Genomic DNA, 25,245 nt, shown 5'->3' on the forward strand with positions numbered 1-25,245 from the left:
CTGCTGCTGCTGCTGCTGCTGCTGCTAAGTTGCTTCAGTCGTGTCCGACTCTGTGCGACCCCATAGACGGCAGCCCACCAGGCTCCCCCGTCCCTGGGATTCTCCAGGCAAGAACACTGGAGTGGGTTGCCATTTCCTTCTCCAATGCATGAAAGTGAAAAGTGAAAGTGAAGTCGCTCAGTCGTGTCCAACTCTTAGAGGCCCCATGGGCTACAGCCCTCCAGGCTCCTCCGTCCAGGCAAGAGTACTGGAGTGGGGTGCCATTGCCTTCTCCGGATCTGTCTGCTATCAGAGGTCAAATCCTGCTTTAGAAAAAGATTTTGGTTTTCTGTAAGTTAAAAAGAATTTAGTGGCTGACCATTCAGTTTCTGAGTCTTCATTGGAAATGAATATTTAAACAATGTGCAAGCAGGCTTAATTGCATTTGTGACCTGCTTTCTTACATATTTGGGAGGGTAAAGATGAAGAACACAGAGTAGATGCATTTTACTGCCAGAGTGGAACTTTACACACGTACCAGGGGACCTTTTGGTAGTGTTTGTAATGTGCTGCTATTGTGATTTAGGAAAGAAAAATGCTACTGCTGGGCTTTATTTTCAACGGACTTTTTTAAACATCAATTAATGCAATCAAATGTAGTACAGGGAAATCTAACTTTTTATTTACATTTCTGGGGGCCAGGGAGGGTTTGTTTGTTTTTGTTAACTCCAGTCACTTGAGCTGTACAGTACACAGTTTTCTTGGTATTTTCCAAGTCAACGCAGTAAGTTATATTTAACAGTCTGTGTGAAAATCTCCACATGCAGGAGAGAAAACAGCCTTGTAACTGGTACCATTTGTTGGGAAACAAATGATTCTGCCTTGCTTCACACAGTTTGAAAATAGTGACTTTTGGTTTTTAAAAGCAGATTTAGTTAATAAAATGAATCATATCCATAATTTCTTCACAAATTAGTCAGATTTTTGAATGCCAAGTTTTGAATTCAATCTTGATAAATTCAAAAATAATAACCTAAAAAACAAAAAAGAGTGTCTTATGTTTGGCCTTAAACCTTCAGTTCAGTCAGTCAGTTCAGTCACTCAGTCGTGTCTGACTCTTTGCAACCCCATGAATTGCAGCATGCCAAGCCTCCCTGTCCATCACCAACTCCCAGAGTTCACCCAAACTCATGTCCATTCAATCGGTGATGCCATCCAGCCATCTCATCCTCTGTTGTCCCCTTCTCCTCCTGCCCCCAATCCCTCCCAGCATCAGAGTCTTTTCCATTGAGTCAACTCTTCACATGAGATGGCCAAAGAATTGGAGTGTCAGCTTTATCCTGAACATAGGGACCCAGTAAACTAAGTATCATAGATGATTAAACTAAAAACTTGGTTCCATGTTGAAATGTAATCATTTTCTTCCTGTAATCTGGAGCCTAGACCCAGACCTGAGCCCGGTTCTACCAGTTTACCCATCTAACTTTGAGGTATACTCTTCCTAGGATTTGGGTTAACCTGGACCAGTCTGTTTTACTAGGCAGATCACCTGAGAATAGAAGTATATACACCCACATCATACGTTTTGAATGTTGTAAAATGCTCTGTAAATATAATGAGTTGTTATAAATATAAAATCATCCTCAAGTAGAGGTCAATGAGAGGAAAATGTACCTTGTATTGGTCTTAGTATTGATAAGAACCTCCTTCTTCTGGTGAAAGTCTCTCTGTCGTGTCCGACTCTTTGCGACCCCATAGACTATACGGTCCTTGGAATTCTCCAGGCCAGAATACTGGAATGGGTTGCCTTTCCCTTCTCCAGGGGATCTTCCCAAACCAGGGATTGAACCCAGGTCTCCTGCATTGCAGACGGATTCTTTACTAGCTGAGCCACCAGGGAAGCCCTCCTTCTTCTGGGGGTATCCAAAAAAGGTGAGGGCTGGGGGAGCTGGGTTTGAATTGTGTAGACACTTCATTCAGCTTCTTGCACTTAAAAAGTCATGTTGGCCTGAGCACAAAGTATGATCTTTTGCAGCAGATGAGGTAATATGTAGACCTAATCGGGTGAGTTAAGGCCACAGTGACTACTTTGATTTGGAATTTTCCTGCTGTTATCATTTTAAAGCAGACTTTCTAATATTCATTTCAAAAGAGAGGTGCTCAGATTCTAGAGGCACAGATCTAAAGAGACGCACAGAATTCTCCTTTCTCATGCTGTTCCCTTTTGAAGGGGGTCCACTTGCTTGTGGGTGCATTAGGTGGAGTAAGAAGGCTCAGAATGGACTCGTCTGGCCGACATGCCATTTACAGCTTCCCCATCGATCACGTGCTCACTCATAAGGGTAATGGGATAGTCTTAGTTACATCTAATTCTCTGAGGTTTTATTTTATTTTTAACGTTTTGGAATATTTAATGAAGGATGCTTCCCCATTCCGGGGAAGAAAATTTATTTTGTTAACTGGACATTTTTCTCTAAATGTTTAAGTATCTATGCATGGTCAGTTATCGTGATGGGTTGAAAATGCAAAAATAGTGACCTCACTTTATTCGTTTCTGCACGTTCACAAAAGACTAATCTATTATTTACCTACTCTCATTTTAATTTTGGAACTGTCTTCCCTCCAATATTCAGACAAAGGAAGACTTTGTTCATTGCTGATTCATATCAGACTGTTCGCCTCTATCTTACCCAACAGTTACTCTCCTATAAATGATACACTGTATTTACTTTTCTCCAGATTCTCAAATATAAAAACCCTCATGCTAATCTCTGTCTTTAAGAAACGAAATATTGCTGTTGATTTTCAGAAGTAAAGGAAGAGAAGGAGGCCCAGATATTACCGTGGGTCACCTTTTATCCTGGACTTTTACTTTTTCCTTTACTGACACTGATATTGACAAGTGAGCTAAATATGATTTGCTTTCAGAAAGGATGTTAGTTTTATAATTTGGGGTTTCGGATTTCTACTTAGATTGTTTAAGACAGCATTGTAATTCTGTGTTGACTGCATCACATCATACAGGGGGCAGAGAAAAGCTTTTAAATATATAAAATGCTTCAAGCTGTTAATAGGTATTTTAGTGACTTTTTTCAATAGATGTCCGTTTGTGTTAGGAAATTATCACCCTTCTTTATATCGACAGAGTATACAATATTTACATTTTTAGAATGGATCCTCAATTAGCTGGTTCAGGTCTTAGAAAAATTGTCATAAAGATAGGGGATTAAAAATTTATGGTGCCCAAAGCATCTTTATAATTTGGCATTATAGTCTTAGAAATATTTAATAGCTTTGCAGAATTTAATATAAGGAATTGCTATCTGAGAAAGAGCTGTCATTAATTATTATGTCTCATTCTTCATTTAACAGAGACTCTTATTAACTAATCCATGTGTTTTGTTAGATCCATTTCATAGTCTTCAGCTTTGGTTTTTGACCTAGCAAAACACCTAGGAATATCTGCTTCTTCAATGTACTTCCAAGCTGAGTAGAAATAAGGCAGAAATTCTTGTTACAACATGAATCCTCCATCTTTCTTCCTTCTTTCCTTCCTTCCTCTCCCCCCCGCCCACCCCATTCCCTCCCTTCCTACTTTTTTCCCATCTCAGTAGATAGTAACTCTTACTACTGCTGCTCTTGACTGATGGGAAACAGACAGAAGGAACTAGGAATCAATATGATTCATTGGTTTGCCAGTAACATCTTGGCTTTAGCATATAGTGTCTAGATGTGCTGGTGTGTCCAGACCAATGCCCAAGAAAGACATGTAGGCAAGGAACATAGTGAGCTCTTATTTTTCCATGCGGAAGCACGACTTTGCCTTATTTATTAATAGTAAGCCTCTTGATGAAAGTGAAAGTGGAGAGTGAAAAAGTTGGCCTAAAGCTCAACATTCAGAAAATGAAGATCATGGCATCCAGTCCCATCACTCCATGGGAAATAGATGGGGAAACAGTGGAAACAGTGTCAGACTTTATTTTTGGGGGCTCCAAAATCACTGCAGATAGTGACTACAGCCATGAAATTAAAAGACTTTTACTCCTTGGAAGGAAAGTTATGACCAACCTAGATAGCATATTAAAAAGCAGAGACATTACTTTGCCAACTAAGGTCCGTCTAGTCAAGGCTATGGTTTTTCCAGTGGTCATGTATGGATGTGAGAGTTGGACTGTGAAAAAGGCTGAGTGCTGAAGAATTGATGCTTTTGAACTGTGGTGTTGGAGAAGACTCTTGAGAGTCCCTTGGACTGCAAGGAGATCCAACCAGTCCATTCTGAAGATCAGCCTTGGGATTTCTTTGGAGGGAATGATGCTAAAGCTGAAGCTCCAGTACTTTGGCCACCTCATGCGAAGAGTTGACTCATTGGAAAAGACTCTGATGCTGGGAGGGATTGGGGGCAGGAGGAGAAGGGGACGACAGAGGATGAGATGGCTGGATGGCATCACTAACTTGATGGATGTGAGTCTGAGTGAACTCCGGGAGTTGGTGATGGACAGGGAGGCCTGGCATGCTGTGATTCATGGGGTCACAAAGAGTCGGACATGACTGAGCAACTGAACTGAACTGAACTGAAGTCACACACTTAAGATATGCATGGAGTCCCATTTTCTTCCCAGATATTCCACTTAGTACATCAGGGAATGACTCAGGCACTTGAAGAAGTATAATTAGCTACAGGCAGGATAGAACTAAGGAATCAGTCTTTGTTTCTGAATAATGATAATTCTGTAAAGTCTCAAGCCCAGGCTCCAAGGGTTTCAGGTGACAGTTTAACCAAATCAATGGGCAGTCGCCATTGGGAAGAAGCATCTGCATTCGGCATGGATGCCTTCACCGCTGTAGGTTGTGTAATCATGGGTGTTCCTTTCAGATTTGACAGCTCAGCCCAACATGCTTTACCAAGGATTGTGTTCCTAGCACTTCTGCAGAATCATGAGACATGGGAAACTCAATTTTCCACTACCAACAGGCACTGCAAACCAGCTAAGGCTCTGCTTTCCAGAGGGGAGAGGGGTGCTGTCACAAGGGCAGCAGACCCTTAATCATAGGTAGGTAGTTTGATTAGGAAATCAGGGATGATGTGGACTAGAATAAATTCAGACTTTTTCTTATCAGGGAGAAAAGGAGGACCAGGTGGCCTGGAAGTATAAATAATTCTTTGCACATAAGGCAGTGGCACCCCATGCCAGTACTCTTAGCTGGAAAATCCCATGGACGGAGGAGCCTGGTAGGCTGCAGTCCATGAGGTCCCTAAGAGTCGGACACAACTGAGCGACTTCACTTTCACTTTCACTTTTCACTTTCATGCATTGGAGAAAGAAATGGCAACCCACTCCAGTGTTCTTGCCTGGAGAATCCCAGGGACAGAGGAGCCTGGTAGGAGGCTGTTTATGGGGTCGCACAGAGTCAGACACGACTGAAGCGACTTAGCAGCAGCAGCAGCAAGAGACCTAGAGAAATAATAACTTTTGCTTTGCATAATTGATACTGAAATTGTTGTACTTAAGAGGGAAGAAACTTAAATGAGGGTTTGATAGGCCAGTGTAGTTTTATGGACATGGCCTTACGCCCCACATTTCAATGAAAGTGATCACTATGCCTTTAAGAGTAACTTTAACCCCCTTCTCCTCACACTATAAATAATTGAAATATTTAGATTCCCGAATGAGGAAGCTGCCAGTATGAGTGAATGAATGATATCCGTAGGCAAACTTGGGGATGTGTACAAGCACACACCCAGCGACTTTAAATCTGAGCTTAAAGAACCAAAGAACTTAATATTGGATTCAGGAACTCTAGATTCTGGTTGGCTGTGAACAAAACGCTTTGCCTGGGTGGATGTGTTAGTTAATATCTCTAGTCTCAACTTTCTCATCTTTTCAGCAAGCCCATTGTCTCCAAAGCCCCTTCTAACCTCTAGCAAACATTCCAGCATTTAGCCAAATAAATACATTCAACCAGGGCTTCCCAGGTAGCACTAGTGGTAAAGAACCCGCCTGCCAGTGCAGAAGTCGTAAGAGATGTGGGTTCAATCACTGGGTCGGGAAGATCCCCTGGAGGAGAGTATGGCAACCCACTCCAGTATTCTTGCGTGGAGAATCCCATGGACAGGGGAGCCTGATGGGCTATAGTCCATGGGGTTGCAAAGACTCAGACACAAGTGAAGCAACTTAGCATACATGCATACACTCACTCGGTCCTTTTGCCTACACATCCCTAGTTTATTGCTTCTCGATTTTACATAAAAAAAAAAAAAAACACAATGTTCTGGGATCTTTGAAAACACATGAGTCAACAAATATAGTTTGGGGAGGTATTTATTAGAATATTTCGTAGGAAAAGGAGAACGCCAAACTGGGGTCAGCCAGCTCTCCTGTGCCTTCACAATCACGTTTCCATATCACTTTTCTGATTTCTGTGAGCACTGGGAGTATTATTTGCTTTTGGAGGGATGTTAATCACCTTACAGTAGCTTTATGCCATCCTCTATTTTTCTTCAGGCATGAAAAGCTTTATCTAAAACAGAGCATTGAAGAAGAAACTACACAGATTCATACCCTGTACATTTATTTTTCTTTAAGCGTGTCACAGTTTTGTTTTTCCTTTGCTAATATATTTTGACACCTTATAGTTGTAGCCTGCTGTTCTCTTTAATTGCTTATTGTTATTAATTATATAGTGGTAACGGAGTTGGCTGTTTGAGCCACTTGGCTGTAAAGAAATTCATTTATCATTATTGCCATTGGAGCCACAGAAAATTGCCAGCATTCTATCCAGAGATGAATGTTTTCGAGCTCACATCCAGTAGAATTTTGAACATAGGTCAAGTCCTTAGGTGTTTTCTTTCCGCTGCTACCCTTTGGCTCTCCTCATCTCTGTACTGAGGACCTCCATTCTGTCTTATTTTTTGTTTTCAGTCCTGGATATGCTGCCCTTTCCATGAAGTTTATATATTATTTTCAGCGCTCCACTGAGTGGCCTGTCCAAATAGTTGACTTTATTTCCTCCTCATATACCCTACTGTCCATTTTCCTTCTTCAAATTTCTTTTATAATGCGAATAACATTCCTGCCTTTACAACTTTGTTATATGCACGTTTTATTTTTTATCACTTGATCGTTGTTGATTGATGTATAGTTGATCTACTCTTTAACTTTTTTTAGCTATTTGAAAAGAAAATCCATTTTTTAGAGAGCTATCATCTCATAGTAGACGATAGCATGACAGTGTGTGTGCCGTCAGTCAGGTCTGATTCTTGGCGACCCCATGGACTGTCGCCTGCCAGGCTTCTCTGTCCAGGGGTATTTTCCAGGCAAGAATACTGGAGTGGATTGCGATTTCCTACAGATTTGCAAGTAAATAAACTATTTTGTTTAAAATCGTTAATGCAGATTGGCCATGGGCTTAGGCCTCACCTTGCAATCAAATTGATCACTATGCCTTTAACAGTAACTTTAACCCCCTTCTCCTTCACTATAAATAACCAGATGTGTTTAGATTCCCAAATGAGGAAGCTGCCCATGGAATGAATGAAGGAATGATGTGTGCAGGCAAACATGGGCATGCTTACTTGCACACACCCAGCTACCTCTGGTATCTGTAGGTTCTTTAAATCTGGGCTTAATTTAGAATTCATGACCCCACAGCCACATGTGCCACCGAACAGCCAGGCCAGCGAGCTCCTCTGCCTTCTGGCAGCATGACATTAAATTCACACTAGTTAAGCCAACTTAAATGGAGCCTCCTTGAACCTTCCTAAATAAAACTAGTGGCCTTAATTACAATTGGGCAATTTAAAGGTTATGGAGCTCTAACTAGTAGTACAGTATATCACTTTAATAATGCACAGGAAATTTTCTCTAAGGGGTGGCATCGTCTGATTAGAAGAATTCAGGTTTCACAGCACATTTCCAACAAACTGTTTTTAGAACTCTTATTGCGTTTACGGCGCCATTATCTTTTTTTTTTTTTTTTTAATTTTTCAAGGCCATGTTTCTAAGGTCACACCAACAGAACAATAAAAATGTGAATCATTTGCAAATAACGAGCAGTACTGCAGTCTTTGCATTGCCACTTCAGACTTCCTTAGCACAGCCACAGACAGTCAGAGGGGCTTCGTGCCTTTGGAAATCTGAGGGATTCTGGCCCCATTTAGACCCTCATGCCCTATAAGATTTGACTTAAGCTTTGGTGTTGAATCCTGTTTCTAAACACTATGGTTGAGGAATAAAGATGTCATCTTTTCCATAGTCATCAAAAGTATATTTCTTGGAAAGATAATTTGCTTTGGAATTGCCTGGCTAATTTCTTTTTCTTTCTTTTTTTTTTTTTTTTAATGTTTATTCAAGTATCTACTTGCATTTTCTGTCTTTATTATCCTTTTTCATGGCATTTCTATAGTTAGTTTTATTTTTATTTATTTCTTTTTAGGCCATGCCATGTGGCATATGGGAGCTTAGTTCCCTGACCAGGGAATGAACCCATGTCCCCTGCACTGGGGGCACTGAGTCTTAACCACTGGACCACCAGGAAAGTTGCCTGGCTAGTTTCTTGTCTTAAACCTGTTGGCACTAAAAACCCCCATGCTTGTTGGAATCTGTAATACTTACTGAAGCTGGTGGACTTCTTTCTTTGATTTGATTTGGAGATTTCTGTTTGTTTTGTTTTTAAATCATCAACAATAGCAACCTATCCCTTCTAGCAAGAATAGACAGGTTTTCGGTGTTGGAAAGACTTTCTCCTTCAGAGAACCGGTGGCCTTATGCCAAGAAGATGTTAAAAAAAAGAAGCCCCTTGCCATCAACTCAGCACAGAAACACACCTGATGGGGACTGTGTCTGGGGCAGGGCTGGCCCTCCACTGTGTGGAATTCATATTGACAGTTGTACCATCTCACCTCTCCAAGATGCTTTCCTGGCAGCTTTAACTTTAAAGCAGGTTACACTTAGTCCATGCTGCATGAACTGTCCTCTTTTGACTTTACCAATTTAATTTTTTTGTACAGTGCTTGAAGGTAGATATACCTGTACTTCTCTCAGTGAGTCCCAGATGTGAGGGCATTAACAGTAGGTATTTCATATCAAATGAGAAATTTCAAGCAAAGAAGGTAATAAATGCATATATCTGATTTAACCAGTGAGTTGAAAGAATAGAGCTTTGTAATATAAAAATACATAACTAGTAATAAAAATTGCTTGAAACATGAAATGTGGGGTCATGGATGTCTGCTGTAGAGACTCCTTGGTGACCTGAGACAAATAGAAGGTAATTATCCCTTCTTTCACATGGTTCTCTTTTTTGGTATATCAGAAATATTGAATGCAGAATAGCATTTTCCTTCTTGAAATAAGGGATAAGTTGGATTCATCAGTTTCCTGCCAGACATAAGTTGGCAAATAAGATAGTTATTTTGTTAATGCTTTATTTGCCAGAACGTTTTAATCTTATTTCAAAAAATAACGAAGGCAAGCAACATAAGGTGAATTTGGCTAGCCTCAATGTGTCACATTGCAAAGGCTTTTAGTGTATGAGGGAAAAGAGCAAACTTTTAAAACTCCATTGATTAATGAACATTGTTTTGCTGTTAGTCTCTCCATTTTGTTCAGGTGAAATTAGATGTAGGAGCAGCTAAGTATATATTTGCCATAGAGTCAATAAATATTCATTGAGTCTCAACTTTGAGCCTTGCACTATTCTAGGCGTTTGGCAAACATTAATACAAAACAGACAGTGCCCTTGCCCTCCTGAAACTTGCCTTGTAGCATGAATTGATGAATAACCCCGAAGTTCTTGGCACTCTCTTGGTACTAAGATGTCTGGGGTTGGCACCTGCCTCTCTTTAATAGGAGAGGCAAGAGCTGAAGTGTATTACTGAATTGAGAAATTGGGAGCACGCCATTTCCAATCATTTTGTTGTTGTTTTAGTGGCTAACTCTTTGCAACTCTATGGACAATAGCCTCCCAGGCTCCTTTGTCCATGGAATTTCCTAGGCAAGAATACTGGAGTGGGTTGCCATTTCCTACTTCAAGGGATCTTCCCGGACCAGGGATTGAACCCCTGTCTCCTGCACTGGCAGGTGGATTCTTTACCACTGAGTCACCGTTGTATGTCTAATTATTATGTGATGCAGAAGTGAATGTTTTTAAACTATCTTGTATGCCCAGAAACTTTTCTGTCAAGGGAGAGAGCAGGAAGCCTGGAGTGCTGCAGTCCACGGGGTCGCAAAGAGGGACAGGACTGAACCACGGAACTGAACTGAGGCAGCAGAAGCGCACTCATGATCGGGTGATGAAAACTTTGTAAAAGAGAAAGGGTTACTTTCAAGTGAACATAGATAAGGGAGAAATGGCCTGTTCAAATAAACCGGACCCCTTTCAGTGGAACATGATGATATACAGTGAAGTCAAAGCTTTATATATGTTAATAGTTTTTAAAGCAACCCTAGTTTCTAAGCAGAACTGGAGATTATATTTCAGATTTAGTGGGTCTCCATCCTCATTCCCACCCTGTCTTCACTCTTGCTTTTTCAGAGCTAACAGTATTGTTACTAAGAAGTACGTCCTCTTTCTTCTTTCCTTGGTTAAGACTGTCTTTTGTTTGGGGAGTAGGGTGAGGAGGAGCTCAAAGTGATTTTATCAGTGCCTTACCCAAAACTGATGTCTGTCTTCTGTTTTTTAAATAAAAACATTTGAGCCCCAAATCTTTGCCTTTAAAGCTACTCGCTGGCACTGTGTAATACACACTCTGGGCCTTCAGCTGCAGGGCCCATGTTTAGATTAGAGAAGTAAAGAAAGGGAAGCAGACCTGGGGGTAAAATCGGGTTGGAAAGGTATGTTTAGTCTGTGTGTTTCGCCCTGATCCCAAACTTGGGCCAAAATGTCACTGCCGAGTCCCCACAGCTGAAGGGAAGCCACCTTTTTAGTGTGGTGTTTGTTTTATTGTTTATCGTTTGAACAGCATTCCAGGGTTTTCTCTTACATGAGAATATTCTAATAACTGCTACCCACAACCGATAATAATAGCCAAGGAATTGGACGATATTGCCTCTCAGAGCATCTGAAATCCCACTGCCTACCTCTCCCATCCCATCCCACCTGGACCTCCTGCTAGTTTCCAAGCTGCTGATGTTTATGGGGCTCGAGGCAGCCCCTGGGCTCTTTAAAATCTGCTGGGTACAATGCAGCCGACCCCAGTTGAATCATTTCCTGCTCCAGCCCTGCTGATAATGAGAAGTTCAAGAGAGGAAATAACAGTGTCAGTATCAGTGGCTTTGCTTATAAAGTCCAAAGGCATCACAGCCTTACACTGTTGGCCAAAAGCAGGTAGTAAGTGAGTTCAGTGCAGGCCTGCGCCTTGTGGGTGTCCTTGAAATAAGACTCTAGCTGAGGGACTTCCCTAGCAGTCCAGGGGTTAAGACTCCACGTTCCCAACGCAGGGAGCACCAGTTCGATCCCTGGTCGAGGAATTAAGATCCCTCATGCTGCACAGCATAGCCAAAATAAATAAAGACATATGATCTTGGGGAAAATGATTCTCACTGAGACACAAGGGATGTTCATCATTTTGCTTTTCTTGATGTACTCAAGGGTTAGGCATTTTGTGTATGAATAGTCAAAGCCGAGGTACCCAATTACTCAAATAACTCAATTACTCTCAGGATTCCCAGTGCCCTTCCTGTCTTAATGGGAGTCTCTTGTTTGTATCGCATATTCCTCTCTTAAGTGGCATAGAAATACAAGCCAGACATTCTCATACTACCGTTGAGAAAAATCCCAGAAATTGCTGTGACAATCTTCAGGCAGCATTCATTTTCATGTTGAATTGCTCAAAAGAATAGGGTAGAACTTTTCAACTAGGGTAAGGCAAGTGTTAAGAGTTAGTTGCTCAATTGTGTCCGACTCTTTGCGGCTCCATGGACTGTAGCCTACCAGGCTCTCCTGTCCGTGGGATTTCCCAGGCAAAAATGCTGGAGTGGGTTGCCATGCCCTTCTCCAGGGGATCTTCCCAACCCAGGGGCAGAACCTGGGTCACCTGCCTTGCAGGCAGATTCTTTATCATCTGAGTCACCAGGGAAGCCCAGGGTAAAGAAAGGGTTCATATTATATTCAGTACTCTCAACTGGTGCCTTACTTTGGGGGCGTGATGACTGATCTAGTGGCCGACCTTGAGGGCTGAGTAATATTCCCCATTGCCAGATTAGCACTCAGTGTGTTTGTGTTACTGTTGTGAAATATGTACTGTATATAACACAACAAATTACAGTGGCCTGAGCACTGTGGGCCTAGAAAGATGTGATGGCTGTGTACATGGCAAATTACAGTACAGTCCGTCTATTTTTCTACTCCTGGTTCCTAGGGTGAGCCAGCGTAGCCGAGGGGTGAGTTTTGTCATGTGTGGCTTTTCTTTGTTACTCCTCAGACCCCTAGCTTATAAATGTGTGCTTGGAAATTAACTCAGGGAAGAGGAGAAGCCAAAGTATAAGGGTTGGGGGTTGGGAATTGGTTTAGGGCAGAGTTTTCTTGGATTTAAAAATATAGAGAAGGATGTGGTGGTATACACAGTCGAACTGGAAAAATTGCAACTGCAGGGCATTTGATTCCTCTGTTTGGATTCCAAGGGCAGAGTTGACTCTCACTCAGATCAGAGCTTTTCAAGGATGGCCCCATGCCACGTGATGAGGTACCAGGAGGGGTTTCTCGCTTTGGACTTTAGCCTGTAGATTTATGCAGTGAAAGAGGCTGGAGGACCCTTCTGGCCAGTCTCCAGGGTAGACGGGAGAAGGAGTTCTACTTATAAACTGTTACGAATTGGTCCTCAGTAATGGCTGCAGTGTTGATCAGACGATATTAGGGGTCCCCCAGCGATTCCTGGGATAACAGCTGCATGTAAGTCAACCACTGAACATTTGCTTGTAGCTGCTCTAGATTTTTGTTTTTATTGAAGGAAAAGGAGTATAAACATGGGACACACAGTCTGGAGGCTGCTTAAAGGGCTTCTCTTGTTGAAAGCTTGTATTGAAATGTCAGTGTCTTGTATTCCGCTAACAATTGCTGTGTTGGAGTTTATAACCTGGGTTGTGCTTGAATGGTAGCTCTTATTTTTTTCTGTTACAAAATTGGCTGATTAATAGTTGTGTTTGTCCAGGTTTTATAAATTGGAGAGAGAGAAATTATCATTCCCCTTTGAACTGGCCTTAGAGGAACAGATTTTGTTCTTGGGGCACATGATTATAGTAAATGATTATCACGTTCCCTACTAAAGGCAATGAGGTTGCATTGCAATTATGTATTCAGATTCTTTCCTTTGCAACATTTAATACTGGAGTAAATATTTACATTAGAATCAGTCTCTTCTATGTAGACTTGATTCCTGTTTACATTTATGTTCACATTTAAATGGAGATTAACAAATGGAAATAATTATTTTAGCTGAACTTTATATACATGTGAAATGATTTCTCAGTTATACCCAAACCATCTTTGATCAGGCTTTAAAGTGGTTGACCAGGACAGGAAGTTGCTGGCTGCCAACACGTTCTCAGTGGTAAGAGCTTCACTCTTGCCTTTTCTGACATCAGATCCACAGTACTGGTGGTATGCATGCTCCCTTGCACCGTGATACGAGAGAGGGGTGTTTTCTGTTTGTTCTGAAAAGGTATGGGTTTATATTGAAAGCTCCATATTCTTTTCATTCAGTTGATAATATGCATAGTGATGTTTCTGTCTCTCTTTACATGTGCTTATTTGTGCTTTCACATGTATTTGGTTGGAATACTTTTCAGTCTAATGTTCAGAGTTGGAGTTTTTCTATATTTCATAATAGCGCTCATTTTCTGTCTTTTTGGCATTTAAAATTTCAGGGTTGTAATCAATCTTTATTAGTAAGGTGTAGAAGAGATTAGGCTTCCCAGGTGGCACTAGTGGTGAAGAACCAACTTGCCAGTGCAGCAGACGTAAGAGATGTGGGTTCAATCCCTGGGTCGGGAAGATCCCCTGGAGGGGGGCATGGCAACCTACTCCAGTATTTTTGCCTGGAGAATCCCATGGACAGAGGAGCTCAGTAGACTACAGTCCATAGCAAAGAGTCAGACACCACTGAAGCGACATAGCACGCACATAGAAAAGATAGCGTTTTTATTCTTTAATTTTCAAAGTAACCTATAAAGGTAAATTATGCTTATTATAGAAAATCTGAAGAATATAGATAAGCAAAAAAAAAAAAAAGAGGAAGAAAAATCCTGAAGTTTCTTCCATAGATGCCCCCTATCACTCTTAATAAAAATATAGGGCTGTTCTAGCCTATTATGTTCTTAATGGAATATTGTAATGGTTATTAAATCAGCTGACTCAGAATCTCTTTTTAATAAATGAGTCAGACTGTATTATCCAATTACTGTCAGCTGCTACCTTTCCCGAGAGCAGAAATGGTTACCCCAATCGAATTTTTTAAGCTTTTGTCATCTTTAGGAAACAAGGTGAGACTCTAAGACTTAAACTGACCCGAAGTTGGACGTGTGGATGGCGCCCCCTCATAAGCATGGACTTTTAATGGAAACCAAACCATGATTCCTCTGGGGCATGCCTACAGTGGCTCAGATGGTAAAGCGTCTGCCTGCAATGCGGGAGACTTGGGTTCGATCCCTGGGTTGGGAAGATCCCCTGGAGAAGGAAATGGCAACTCACTCCAGTACTCTTGCCTGGAAAATTCCATGGACAGAGAAACCTTGTCGGCTACAGTCCATGGGGTCGCAAAGAGTCGGACACGACTGAGCAACTTCACTTCACTTCACTTCATGGTTCCTCTGTACTGTTCTTAAGGACCTACCAGATAGGAAGAAGGAAGGAGGGAAGCTCCGTTTTGAAAAGAAACAGAGCTTAGCTCAGCTTGATCCCCCAGGACTAAGAGTGTTTTCGAAATTCTTTGAAAACTGACACTGCCCTTAGCCACACTGTACACATGCAGAATGATGGCAGAGTTCAACAGAGACTAAGTGTAAACTTCTGAAATTCTTATTATAAATAAGTTTAATTAGTTGCCAATTACCCTCTCTCTCCCTACTTCAGTTTTTAAAAGTACGGAATGAATTATGGTAACCAGTTATGAAAATGTTTTGAGTTCCCCTTTCTTTCCCTCATTCATCATCGTTTGATCCTGTGATGATAAGTAAGTCTGAACATGGGAATGAGCAGAGAAGTTAACAACAGCAGGATAAATGGTTGGGCATGTCTGATGTCTAAATCGGAGCATCCTGGCTTCTGCTTGTCATTTGCTGTGTAATCATTCAGATGTATTTTCTCTCCTCCTCAAATAACTAGGACAAGTTATTTGTTGGAAAAGACCTCTAGGTAACTTCGAAATAAAAGGCAGATAGAACTTCCAACATTTTTTTTAATATTATGATGTGCTTTTAAACTATAAAGAGTTCTGAAAATGCTGGATGCTGTTGTCATTATCATTGCTATAAGTGCCCTCTCAAAGCATGAAATTCATGAAAAGGAAATCTGCACTAATAATGCATGAATACTTTATGAGCACGTGTCACCTTTTTGTGAATTCACTGGACTCAATTTTGATTATTTAACATTTTGTGACCAAACTTCTCTGTTCTTAGAATGGGAAATAAATAAAAATTGATGAGGACATTTTCCTTATACTATCTTATTTATTTTTCCTTATATTATTTTGCTAAACAAAATACTCCTAGTCCTGAAAGATAACATCACATTGAAGATCACCCTCAATTGCACAATTTACATTATGTTCATGTAACAGTCAATCATTCGGAGAAGGCAATGGCACCCCACTCCAGCACTCTTGCCTGGAAAATCCCATGGATGGAGGAGCCTGGTGGGCTACAGTCCATGGGGTCGTTAGAGAAGGACACAACTGAGCAACTTCACTTTCACTTTTCACTTTCATGCATTGGAGAAGGAAATGGCAACCCACTCCAGCGTTCTTGCCTGGATAATCCCAGGGATGGGGGAGCCTGGTGGGCTGCCGTGTATGGGGTCGCACAGAGTCAGACACGACTGAAGCAATTTAGCAGCAGCAGCAGCAACAGTCAGTCCTTATTCCTAGGAAAACTCATCAGGCCTACATACACGTGCATGTGTGCTAAGTCCCTTTAGTCGTGTCTGACTGTTTGTGTGACCCCGGGGACTGTAGTCCCCAGGCTCCTCTGTCCATGGGATTCTCCAAGCAAAAATACCGGAGTGAGTTGCCACTTCCTTCTCCAGGGGATCTTCCCGACCCAGGGATCCAACCCTCTTCTCCTATGTCTGCTGCAATGGCAGGCAGTTTCTTTATCGCTTGTACCACCTGAGAAGCTCCAGGCCTATATATTTTCCTCAACAAATGTTGCAAGTTCAAGAATTCTGGAACAAATGTGGGTACCTCCTCAGACTCACAGACCACATCTTGGTTCTTGTGCAAACACATAACTTAAGGATGAAATCAGAACTCTTAGTTACCGTCTTACTATCACAAGAAAGGTATACAGCATTGAGGAAATAGAAAACATTTAAGTTTGGCAAGCATTTCTGATGGTTAACTTACTGACCCAATTCTCTACCATAAACAGTGTTTCTTATATTACTGAATATCCAAAATTTAGAAAAATTTTGGTGCCTTTAGGATTTTTAAAAGGAGAGAGAGAAGGGAACAGATGAAAAACCCTTGATCTTATATAATCCCTAAAGCTTTTTGTATAACCCCTTGTCATGTCAGTATGCACAATTAAACTCCTTCTTACATAATTATAATCAAGGAATTTACTGTGCCACCCAAATACAGAGTAGGTTTTTATCTCCTGTGAAATGTAGACAGTACTGGGTGGCTTAATTAGTGCTTTGCTTCTCTTTTTACAAATTCCAATCCTCTGCTTCTAAAGACTCATACTTGTGTGAGAAGAAAGATTAGGAATACAAATAGAGCGATTTTACTCCTAGTTAGCTAATAATAATTCACTTTGTAATTGGGCCTTTATGTTGCCAGTAATATCAACTGGTGAAGGATTTCTGCATGCCTCTTGTGTTGACTCAAAGGAAGCAACTTTGGAGTGTAGACTCATAACCTCTACTGTGGGAATGTATTCTTTGTTCCCTTGACCTAGACTGTCTGACGCAGATATTCCTTGGTAGCATTTCTAATCACTGCAAATAAGAGAAGATAAAAGTATAACTTGATACCATTTCAGGTTAGACTGAAGCCGCTTAGCCCTTACTTTTCTTGATGAGAGTCTTGGGAGTAATTGGTTTCTGACATAGTATATCTGCTAAAATCATGGACCATGAGGCCAGGCTGCCTGGGTTTAAGTTCTGGTTCCACCAAGAACTGGTCCTGTGACTCAGAGCAAAGTCAATTCAACCCTCTGTGCATCATTTTTCTCATCTCTAAAAGGCGAATAAGAGTAGTTGTTGTTGTTAAACTCAGTGAATTCAGTCTTAGAACAATAGTGTCTGGAACACAGTAGGCACCAAAGCAATGGGTTGTTCATTCTCATGCTACTGGTTTTCATTTCTTATAACTGAAACTTGAAACAAGTTAGAATAATCCTTCAATGCATAATTTCATAAACATTTTTGATGAAAAAAAAACATACAAATGATGTTATCTATTTACAACACAAACTTTTCATTTTATATAATAATTGTTATTACATTGAAATATTTTTCTACCATCTTGTTTCTATACTATCAAAGAAAACTCCAGGACTAGTCAAAAGTGAGCCTGGAGCTCATCAAAGTGCCTTTGGAGAAATACAGGCAGAGTCTAGATCTGGGGGGTAAAATTGAGACTGTCTTATAAAATAAACGGAACAATGCACCCAGAAGATATGGAGGATAGGCGTGCCATTTGGGAAAAGACGTATAAAATACTGTGAGCATTGATAATATTTCAAAATTGCCAGAAAACCTTAGAAGTAGAAAAATCTGTGTCAGTGGGAAACCACTAAAAAACAGTATGGTTGGTAATAGAAAGCTCTAGAACCTTCTTGGTAAACCAGAAGATAAGCCTGGGGAAGTAGTTCGTTCTTCTGTGGGCCCTTTGTTTTAGAACTTTGGAAATACACAGCCTATAAAATCTTGATTGGAGAAGGAAATGGCAACCCACTCCAGTATTCTTGCCTGGAGAATCCCCATGGACAGAGAAGCCTGGTGGGCTACAGTCCCTAGGGTCGTAAAGAGTCAGACACAACTGAGCAACTAAACATACATAAAATCTTAATAGAGGAAAGGAGATGCCTCATTACTGACTGACCAATTATACTTTCAAAGCTTAACACACACCGCCGTGAGATAAAACCTGCCTTGTGACTATCGTTCAATTTTAAATTCCATAAATGTTTTCAATTGATATAAATTCATAAATAATGTGAAATTAACCAGAACCCATATATACTACTAATCATTGATTTTTGGTGGAAAGAGTTTAACGTACAGAGTTATAGGTAACTCACTAGTCTGTCAAAGATGTGATGGGTGTCAACTTTTCTGCTCACGTGCTTTCCTTGACAGATGAAGGGCTGAACCACGAGTGCAAACTTTGCAGCCAAACCTTCGACTCCCCCGCCAAGCTCCAGTGCCACCTGATCGAGCACAGCTTCGAAGGGATGGGCGGTACCTTCAAGTGTCCCGTCTGCTTTACAGGTAGGAAGAGGATTCTGGAAAACTTGGGAGAGGTTCGTGGCCACATCACGTCTTTCCTACCAAGGCATACTTCCCACTGCTGTGGCCTTTTACAGATCTGACTGCTGTTCAGTTTAGGGAGAAGATGTTTGATTTCTGCTGATTAGCACTATTGATTGCTGCCTACTTTAAAGGCTCAGACGGTCAGGAAGGTTAACTGTCAGGATGAACAAATGGCATTTTAAGTTCTCTCAGAAGTTTGCACTCTTCCGTGTCTGAAATGACATCCATGTTCCGTTCACTTTTCTCCCCTCGACGTTAAAAGGTTAGCGAGACAAAGGGAGCTTTCTCGTAGCAAGACGTGAGACTAAAAAGTACAGCCGTGTTGTCAACACATGTCTGTTATTTAAACACAGAGAATTTTATAACATTTCCCCATGTGAAATTTAAAGTCATTATTAGAACCCTCCTCCAATTCTTTGAACTAAAAAACAGATTAGATGAGGTTTTATTTCCTGTGAATATCAGTTTGAGCAAACTCGGAGAGATAGTGGAGGACAGAGGAGTCTGGTGGGCTGCAGTCCACAAGGTTGCAAAGAGTCAGACATGACTTAGTGACTGGACAACAACATTATGTTGACACTTTTCAGAAGAAACTTTAATGAGATGCTGTAACATTACAGTTTTCAGCAGAAGCAGCAGCAGCAAAAAAAAAAAAAAAAATCAGAAACTGTAATTTGAAGCCCATAGGGGTTGAAATATGATCACACACGTTTCTGTTGCTCCTGTAACAGTGACAAAGTTATTTTGGAAAATCCTTTGTGATCGTTTTGCCTGTGTCTTGGACTCATTGTTCAAACCCCTCAAGGCTATGTGCCCTTCTTATTTGTCAGGAAAAGCAAAACAAAACAAAAATATATCCTTCTCTTAAAACTGCCTTCTTGGTTTGTGGAGCAAAATTCCAAAGCATTGATTATTAACGTTCACTGCATTCAGCCTGTAGATTTCTGTCCTGTGATTAAATAAAGAGCGAGAGGCCGTGTTCCAGTTAAATACTTCCAGACTGTGTTGGTGGTTCTGTCTTTACCATTTGCCTGTGAGGCTCCTTCATTCAGTAGTTGCATCCCATTCGGCCACTCCTTCTTTTGGAACTATTTTTTGATTCCTCCAACTTATTATTTAAAAAAATATAGATAGATAGATAGATAGATATACCAGAGAAGGCAATGGCACCCCACTCCAGTACTCTTGCCTGGAAAATCCCATGGACAGAGGAGCCTGGTAGGCTGCAGTCCATGGGGTCGCTGAGAGTTGGACACGACTGAGTGACTTCACTTTCACTTTTCACTTTCATGCATTGGAGAAGGAAATGGCAACCCACTCCAGTGTTCTTGCCTGGAGAATCCCAGGGATGGTGGAGCCTGGTGGGCTGCCGTCTATGGGGTTGCACAGAGTTGGACACGACTGAAGCGACTTAGCAGCAGCAGCATATATATATATATAATGTTTTTACTCTAACGTAGTATTTGTCTAAAGATACAATGCATCAGGAGTCTGACTTCTTTATAAAAGTTCATAGTAAGTCTTCCTAAGGAGGACTGGTCATAGATCTCTTCAGGATTAAGACCCCCTAATAAAATAGCCCTTTCATGTTATGGCCGGGAGCCTCGTAAAATGTGCTACGTTAGATGGAGATTCATTGCAAATCAGTATCAAAACCCCATTTCTTTGGGTTGATGTAGGTAAAAGACAAAAATGCATTAATCATGAACGGTCTGCTTTCCTGAACTGACAGACCTAAATTGTTTAGTGTATCTTGAAGTAATTTAAAACAAACAAACAAACAAAAAAAAAAACCCTCTTCCAATATAAAGCATGTTAAGTGCAAGAAGAAATCTGAGCAATGTTTAAAGTAATGAGAAATATGATTAAAATGTATGACTCACAAGAATAATATTCTAATATTTTAGGTTGGCTGGTAATTAGAATAATTTTAATGATTAGAATAGAGTCAAAGTCAAATGCCAGCGTCTTTAATAAGTCCTTTCCCTGCCTATACAGATTAATATTGTAGATGTAAACTTTTTTAGGTCACAGTACACCAGGCATCCATCAGAAGTCAGTTCTCCCAACCCAAACACTGCCTCTGGCATATACAATTTAATTATTAATAGTATGTCTCCTAGGTAAACTGTTACACAGTCTTAGGGCCTTGTTTTGTAGTCATTAAAATTGAACATGTTTATATTATTGAAACCCTTGCATTCCGTGTGCAGGCTGAGTTGATCTTAAAGTATCCAAAGAGAATTTACCTGCCGTTCTGTTTCACATTTATAGACAGTGCCCCAGAGTAGCTGTGGGATATCATTTTTAGCATTAACACATTTAAATAGAGAACTGTTTGCTAGCTGTAACTTTAGGCAAATACCATAAACTGGGTTTTGGCATCTATGATTTTGTAACCTGTGGGTTGCTGAGAAATAAGAGTCATTTCTGTTCAGACAGTGCTGTGCGTTTGACAATTTTCATTTTAAAAGATTTATGGGGAGCAGGGCCACGATAAACCTTTACTTTGGAGCTGTTTGTGTTGAGTTAGGTGCTCGGTAGAGTGCATCTTAACAAAAGCCAGAGACCCAACCCTAAGCATGTGTGACATTGCTCTCCCCTGGACCCTGGCAGTGGTCACACCCAGAAGGCACTCCATTCAGTCCATTCCTCTGCCGCTGTTCACAGGGAGCCATCGACGGAGGGCGTTTTGGAATGAAAATAACCCCAAGTTCACTCTCCTTGTATCATTTCAGTGTTTGTTCAAGCAAACAAGTTGCAGCAGCATATTTTCTCTGCCCATGGACAAGAAGACAAGATCTACGACTGCACACAGTGTCCGCAGAAGTTTTTCTTCCAAACAGAGCTGCAGGTAATGTCCCCATGGGGAGGCCTGGCATTGAACTCGGTCGCTCTACTTATAGGAAACAAGGGCATTTTAAGTCTGGATACACCGTATCACTCACCCTGGGCCACGATGATGCTCTGTATGGATTGGGGCAAAGGGAAAATTAGAGGCTGGATTAACAAACACCAAAGTCATTTTGCCTCTGGCTGCTGTCAATCATAAAAAGAACTAGAACAGACCTATAATTGGACCTTCTGACCCAGTGTGATAGACTGCAGGGTCAGGTTTATTGGACTGTGGGATCATTCACCTCATTCGTCAGAGCCCATTCTCCCAAACCCTGTTTTATTCATGTTCTGTTCCCACTGGGCTTCAAGCTGGCTGGATGTCCAGGTTATTGTTGTCCTGAGGGGCTTAAAGTTGGAAGGGAGAAGGGAAGAGAGGAAAGAAGCTATACTCTTGTCCAATATGTTTTTCTGCTTAATGGGATGGAATCTTTATTATTTAGTGGCAGCCTTTGGGTACAAATTTTGGCACCCAAAGATGTCAGCTTTGAATCTTGCAAAATGTGTGACCTTGTGCTTGTCAATGATGTTTCTGAACCTCGGATGTGAAGAAATGATAGACAGATGTAACATTCACAGGGGTGTTGTTAGATAAAATGAAATAAAAGCTCTGAATATGGGATATAAACTCTAAAATAGAATAGAAATGTTTGGTCAATTTGATTATTCTTAACAATAGGCTGGTATCAGTCAGAGACCTGGATCCTAACCCAGAAATGTCACTTATTATAAGGAAAATAAATGTTTTTTCTTCTTACTTCATCTGAAAAAAATGGGTCTAATATATATCCTCATTTTTCAGATGGAATGAGATAAGAGTAATACTTTCTTTAAATTAAATGTTGTTGGTGCCTTTGGAGGAGAATGAATTAGAATCCAGTTACTTCATTATTGTGAGGATTATTATTAACCGTAAAGTTATTTAGACATGCACTGGAGAAGGAAATGGCAACCCGCTCCAGTGTTTTTGCCTGGAGAATCCCAGGGACGGTGGAGCCTGATGGGTTGCCGTCTGTGGGGTCGCACAGAGTCAGACACGACTGAAGCAACTTAGCAGCAGCAGCAGCAGGGTAAGGATGATGTTTTCTCCTTTGGTATCAAATTCCCTAAATAACCAGAAGAGGGTCTGATGTGGCTGACATGGTTGAGGTAGGACTAAGGGACCCAAAGCCCCACCCACTTCTTCATCTCCCATCCCACACTGTGGACCCCAGGGCAGCTTTAGAGTTCCTTGGGCTGTAGGGAAGCCATATTTATGTGATTTTTAGAAAAAAAAATCAGGAATTTATAGTTTATTAATAACATCTCAGTTTTTATCCTATCAGTGAACACATAGCAAATAAAGACGTAAGATAAATATATGGAAGAACGGGTGATGTCATTTAGTTGTTATGAGAGTCAATGCACCAAACTTAATGTTGCTATAGCACTTTTCATCACTTCGAAATGGAGAATTCTACTCTGTCACGTGTTTGTGCATTGAATACAGAAGATAGACCAAGTTAGACTGTTATTTAAAAGTACATTTCATTAAAATAACCTACATTTCTATTGGAAAACATAATATTCTTACTGCAGTATGTATGGAAGGGTAAATCCTTTGTGTAGAGATTTTAAAGGATATGGCCAGTATGCCTAATGATGCTGTTAATTAATATGTAAACTGTGAAGCAGAATTCCTAATAGTTTAAAATCAAAGTTGTAGAGATTCTATAGAGACTGGCTTCCTGCTAGTGTTCTTGGGGGAAAGTTTGCAACAAGTTCACTTTTGTAGATTCTAATGACAACCCTAACCCTAACTGAGTGGGCTTCCCGGGTGGCTCAGTGGTAAAGAATCTGCCTGCCAAGCCAGAGATGGGAGTTTGATCCCTTGTCGGGAAGACCCCCCTAGAGAAGGAAATGGCAACCCACTTCAGTTTTCTTGCCTGGGAAATCCCATGGACAGAGGAGCCTGGCGGGCTATAGTCCATGGGGTCACAAAAGAGTGGGATATGACTTAGTAACTTAACAACAACACGACTACTGACCTGGTGGTCACTTCAGTGTCTTTCATTAAAACAACCCCACACTCTGGCAGTGGTGACATGTGGTACATTGGCTAGCAGACAAAAGTAAGCAATTAAAACATTCTCTGGACTCCAGGTTTCTTTCATAGTGTATTTTGGAGTTTCATGGACTACACTGTACAGTCTTTCCATTAGTGTACAGACCAGGGGTTCTCTACCTCTTTGATAGCAGGATGCCTTGACAGTTAAAAATTATTGAAGACCACAAAGCACTTTGATTTACATGGGTTACTGTATACTGAGGGGCTTCCCAAGTGGCGCTAGTGGTAAAGAATCCACCTGCCCATGCAGAGGGTGCAGGAGAAGTGGGTTCGATCCCTGGGTCAGGAAAACCCCCAGGAGTAGGAAATGGCAACCCACTCCAGTATTCTTGCCTGGAGAATTCCATGGACAGAGGAGCCTGGTGGGCTCCAGTCCACGGGGCCGCAAATGGTCCAACACGACTGAGCAACTGCGCACGCTCACATTATGTGTTGATATTTTCCATAGTAGAAATCGAGAAACACTTTAAACACAAAAATAACAAATTTGTGATTCTATTAGCTGTCAGAGAAATTATATCTTCACATGTCAAGTAGCCCTTAGAAAAGGCCACTGTACACTCATGAGATAATGAGAGCATAAAGGGCAAACAGTGTTTTAATGTTATTATGCAAACAGTCTTGACTTCACAGACTCCCTGCAAGGATCTAGGAGACCCTCGGAGGTCCCCGAGCCACACTTTGAGAACTGCTGGCATAGAAGACATAGTATAGAACACAGAACTCAGTTTTTGAGTCTTTATGACCTTATGAGGTCAAACATCTCTCAAAACACCTCTGATTCATTCATTCACATTGTGATCTGAGCCAAAATAAGACTTCTTTCACACCCCGAAGCTGTAGACTTACTTTTCTAACCCCACCTCAGAATCATATATATTCGGCCTTGATGTGAATACTCAGGCTCAAAATGTGTATCACTCCTTTGATAAAACAGTATTTATAGTTACTTAATGTGTGATAATTATTACAAAGCTAGTATCCACAGTCATTGAAATACCTACGTAGGTCTGTTTTCTAAAATCTTCAGTAGTAACAGTGGCTTTTAATTTCAATACATTAAGGAAAATGGATCAGAGCTTACTTTTTCTAATTTTGAGACCTTTTGAATTTTTATGATTTAAACTTAGGGGCTCATAGTTCTGTGCGTTTGTCTTCATTCCCACATCACTTCACACCTGTGCTTAGAGGATGGAGTTAATATGACTTTAAAATATTAATTTCTTTTAGTGTCTATATAGAGAGTAGTTAAAGTATACTAAAAAATACAGTTTTGTTAATTTCTAAGAATAAGGGGGGAAATCAGTTGAAACTGAGGTGACAAGAGAAAATTAGATCAGTAACCAAAATAATAACCGAGTAGAAAATGGAAGCCCTTTTACCAGCCCACAGTATTTCATTCCTTGGTATGGAAAATTAAGAGATTTTAAAATTGGCCCATGTCATACCACTTAAACGCATCTACTTTTTTATGCCACCAAAGTTCAGAAAGGAGGATTTTTCACAAGAGGCATTTTATAAACCAAATGCAATGCCGAAGAACTGGAGATTGTCAATTGGAAAGCATATAG

The 25,245-nt window shown here is 40.8% G+C and overlaps 1 protein-coding gene across 1 annotated transcript in view; it reads left to right on the forward strand.

The window, feature by feature from the left end:
* ZNF521 (zinc finger protein 521) overlaps positions 1-25,245 on the forward strand; it is a 157,198-nt gene that overhangs the window by 126,214 nt on the left and 5,739 nt on the right. The window contains exons 3-4 of the mRNA XM_068993654.1: positions 18,499-18,630; positions 21,411-21,526. Coding sequence (XP_068849755.1) covers positions 18,499-18,630; positions 21,411-21,526 — 248 coding nt within the window. The remainder of the gene's footprint in view (positions 1-18,498; positions 18,631-21,410; positions 21,527-25,245) is intronic.

Source organism: Capricornis sumatraensis, chromosome 21 (assembly GCF_032405125.1).
Source record: "Capricornis sumatraensis isolate serow.1 chromosome 21, serow.2, whole genome shotgun sequence".
Classification (NCBI taxonomy): Eukaryota; Metazoa; Chordata; class Mammalia; order Artiodactyla; family Bovidae; genus Capricornis; species Capricornis sumatraensis.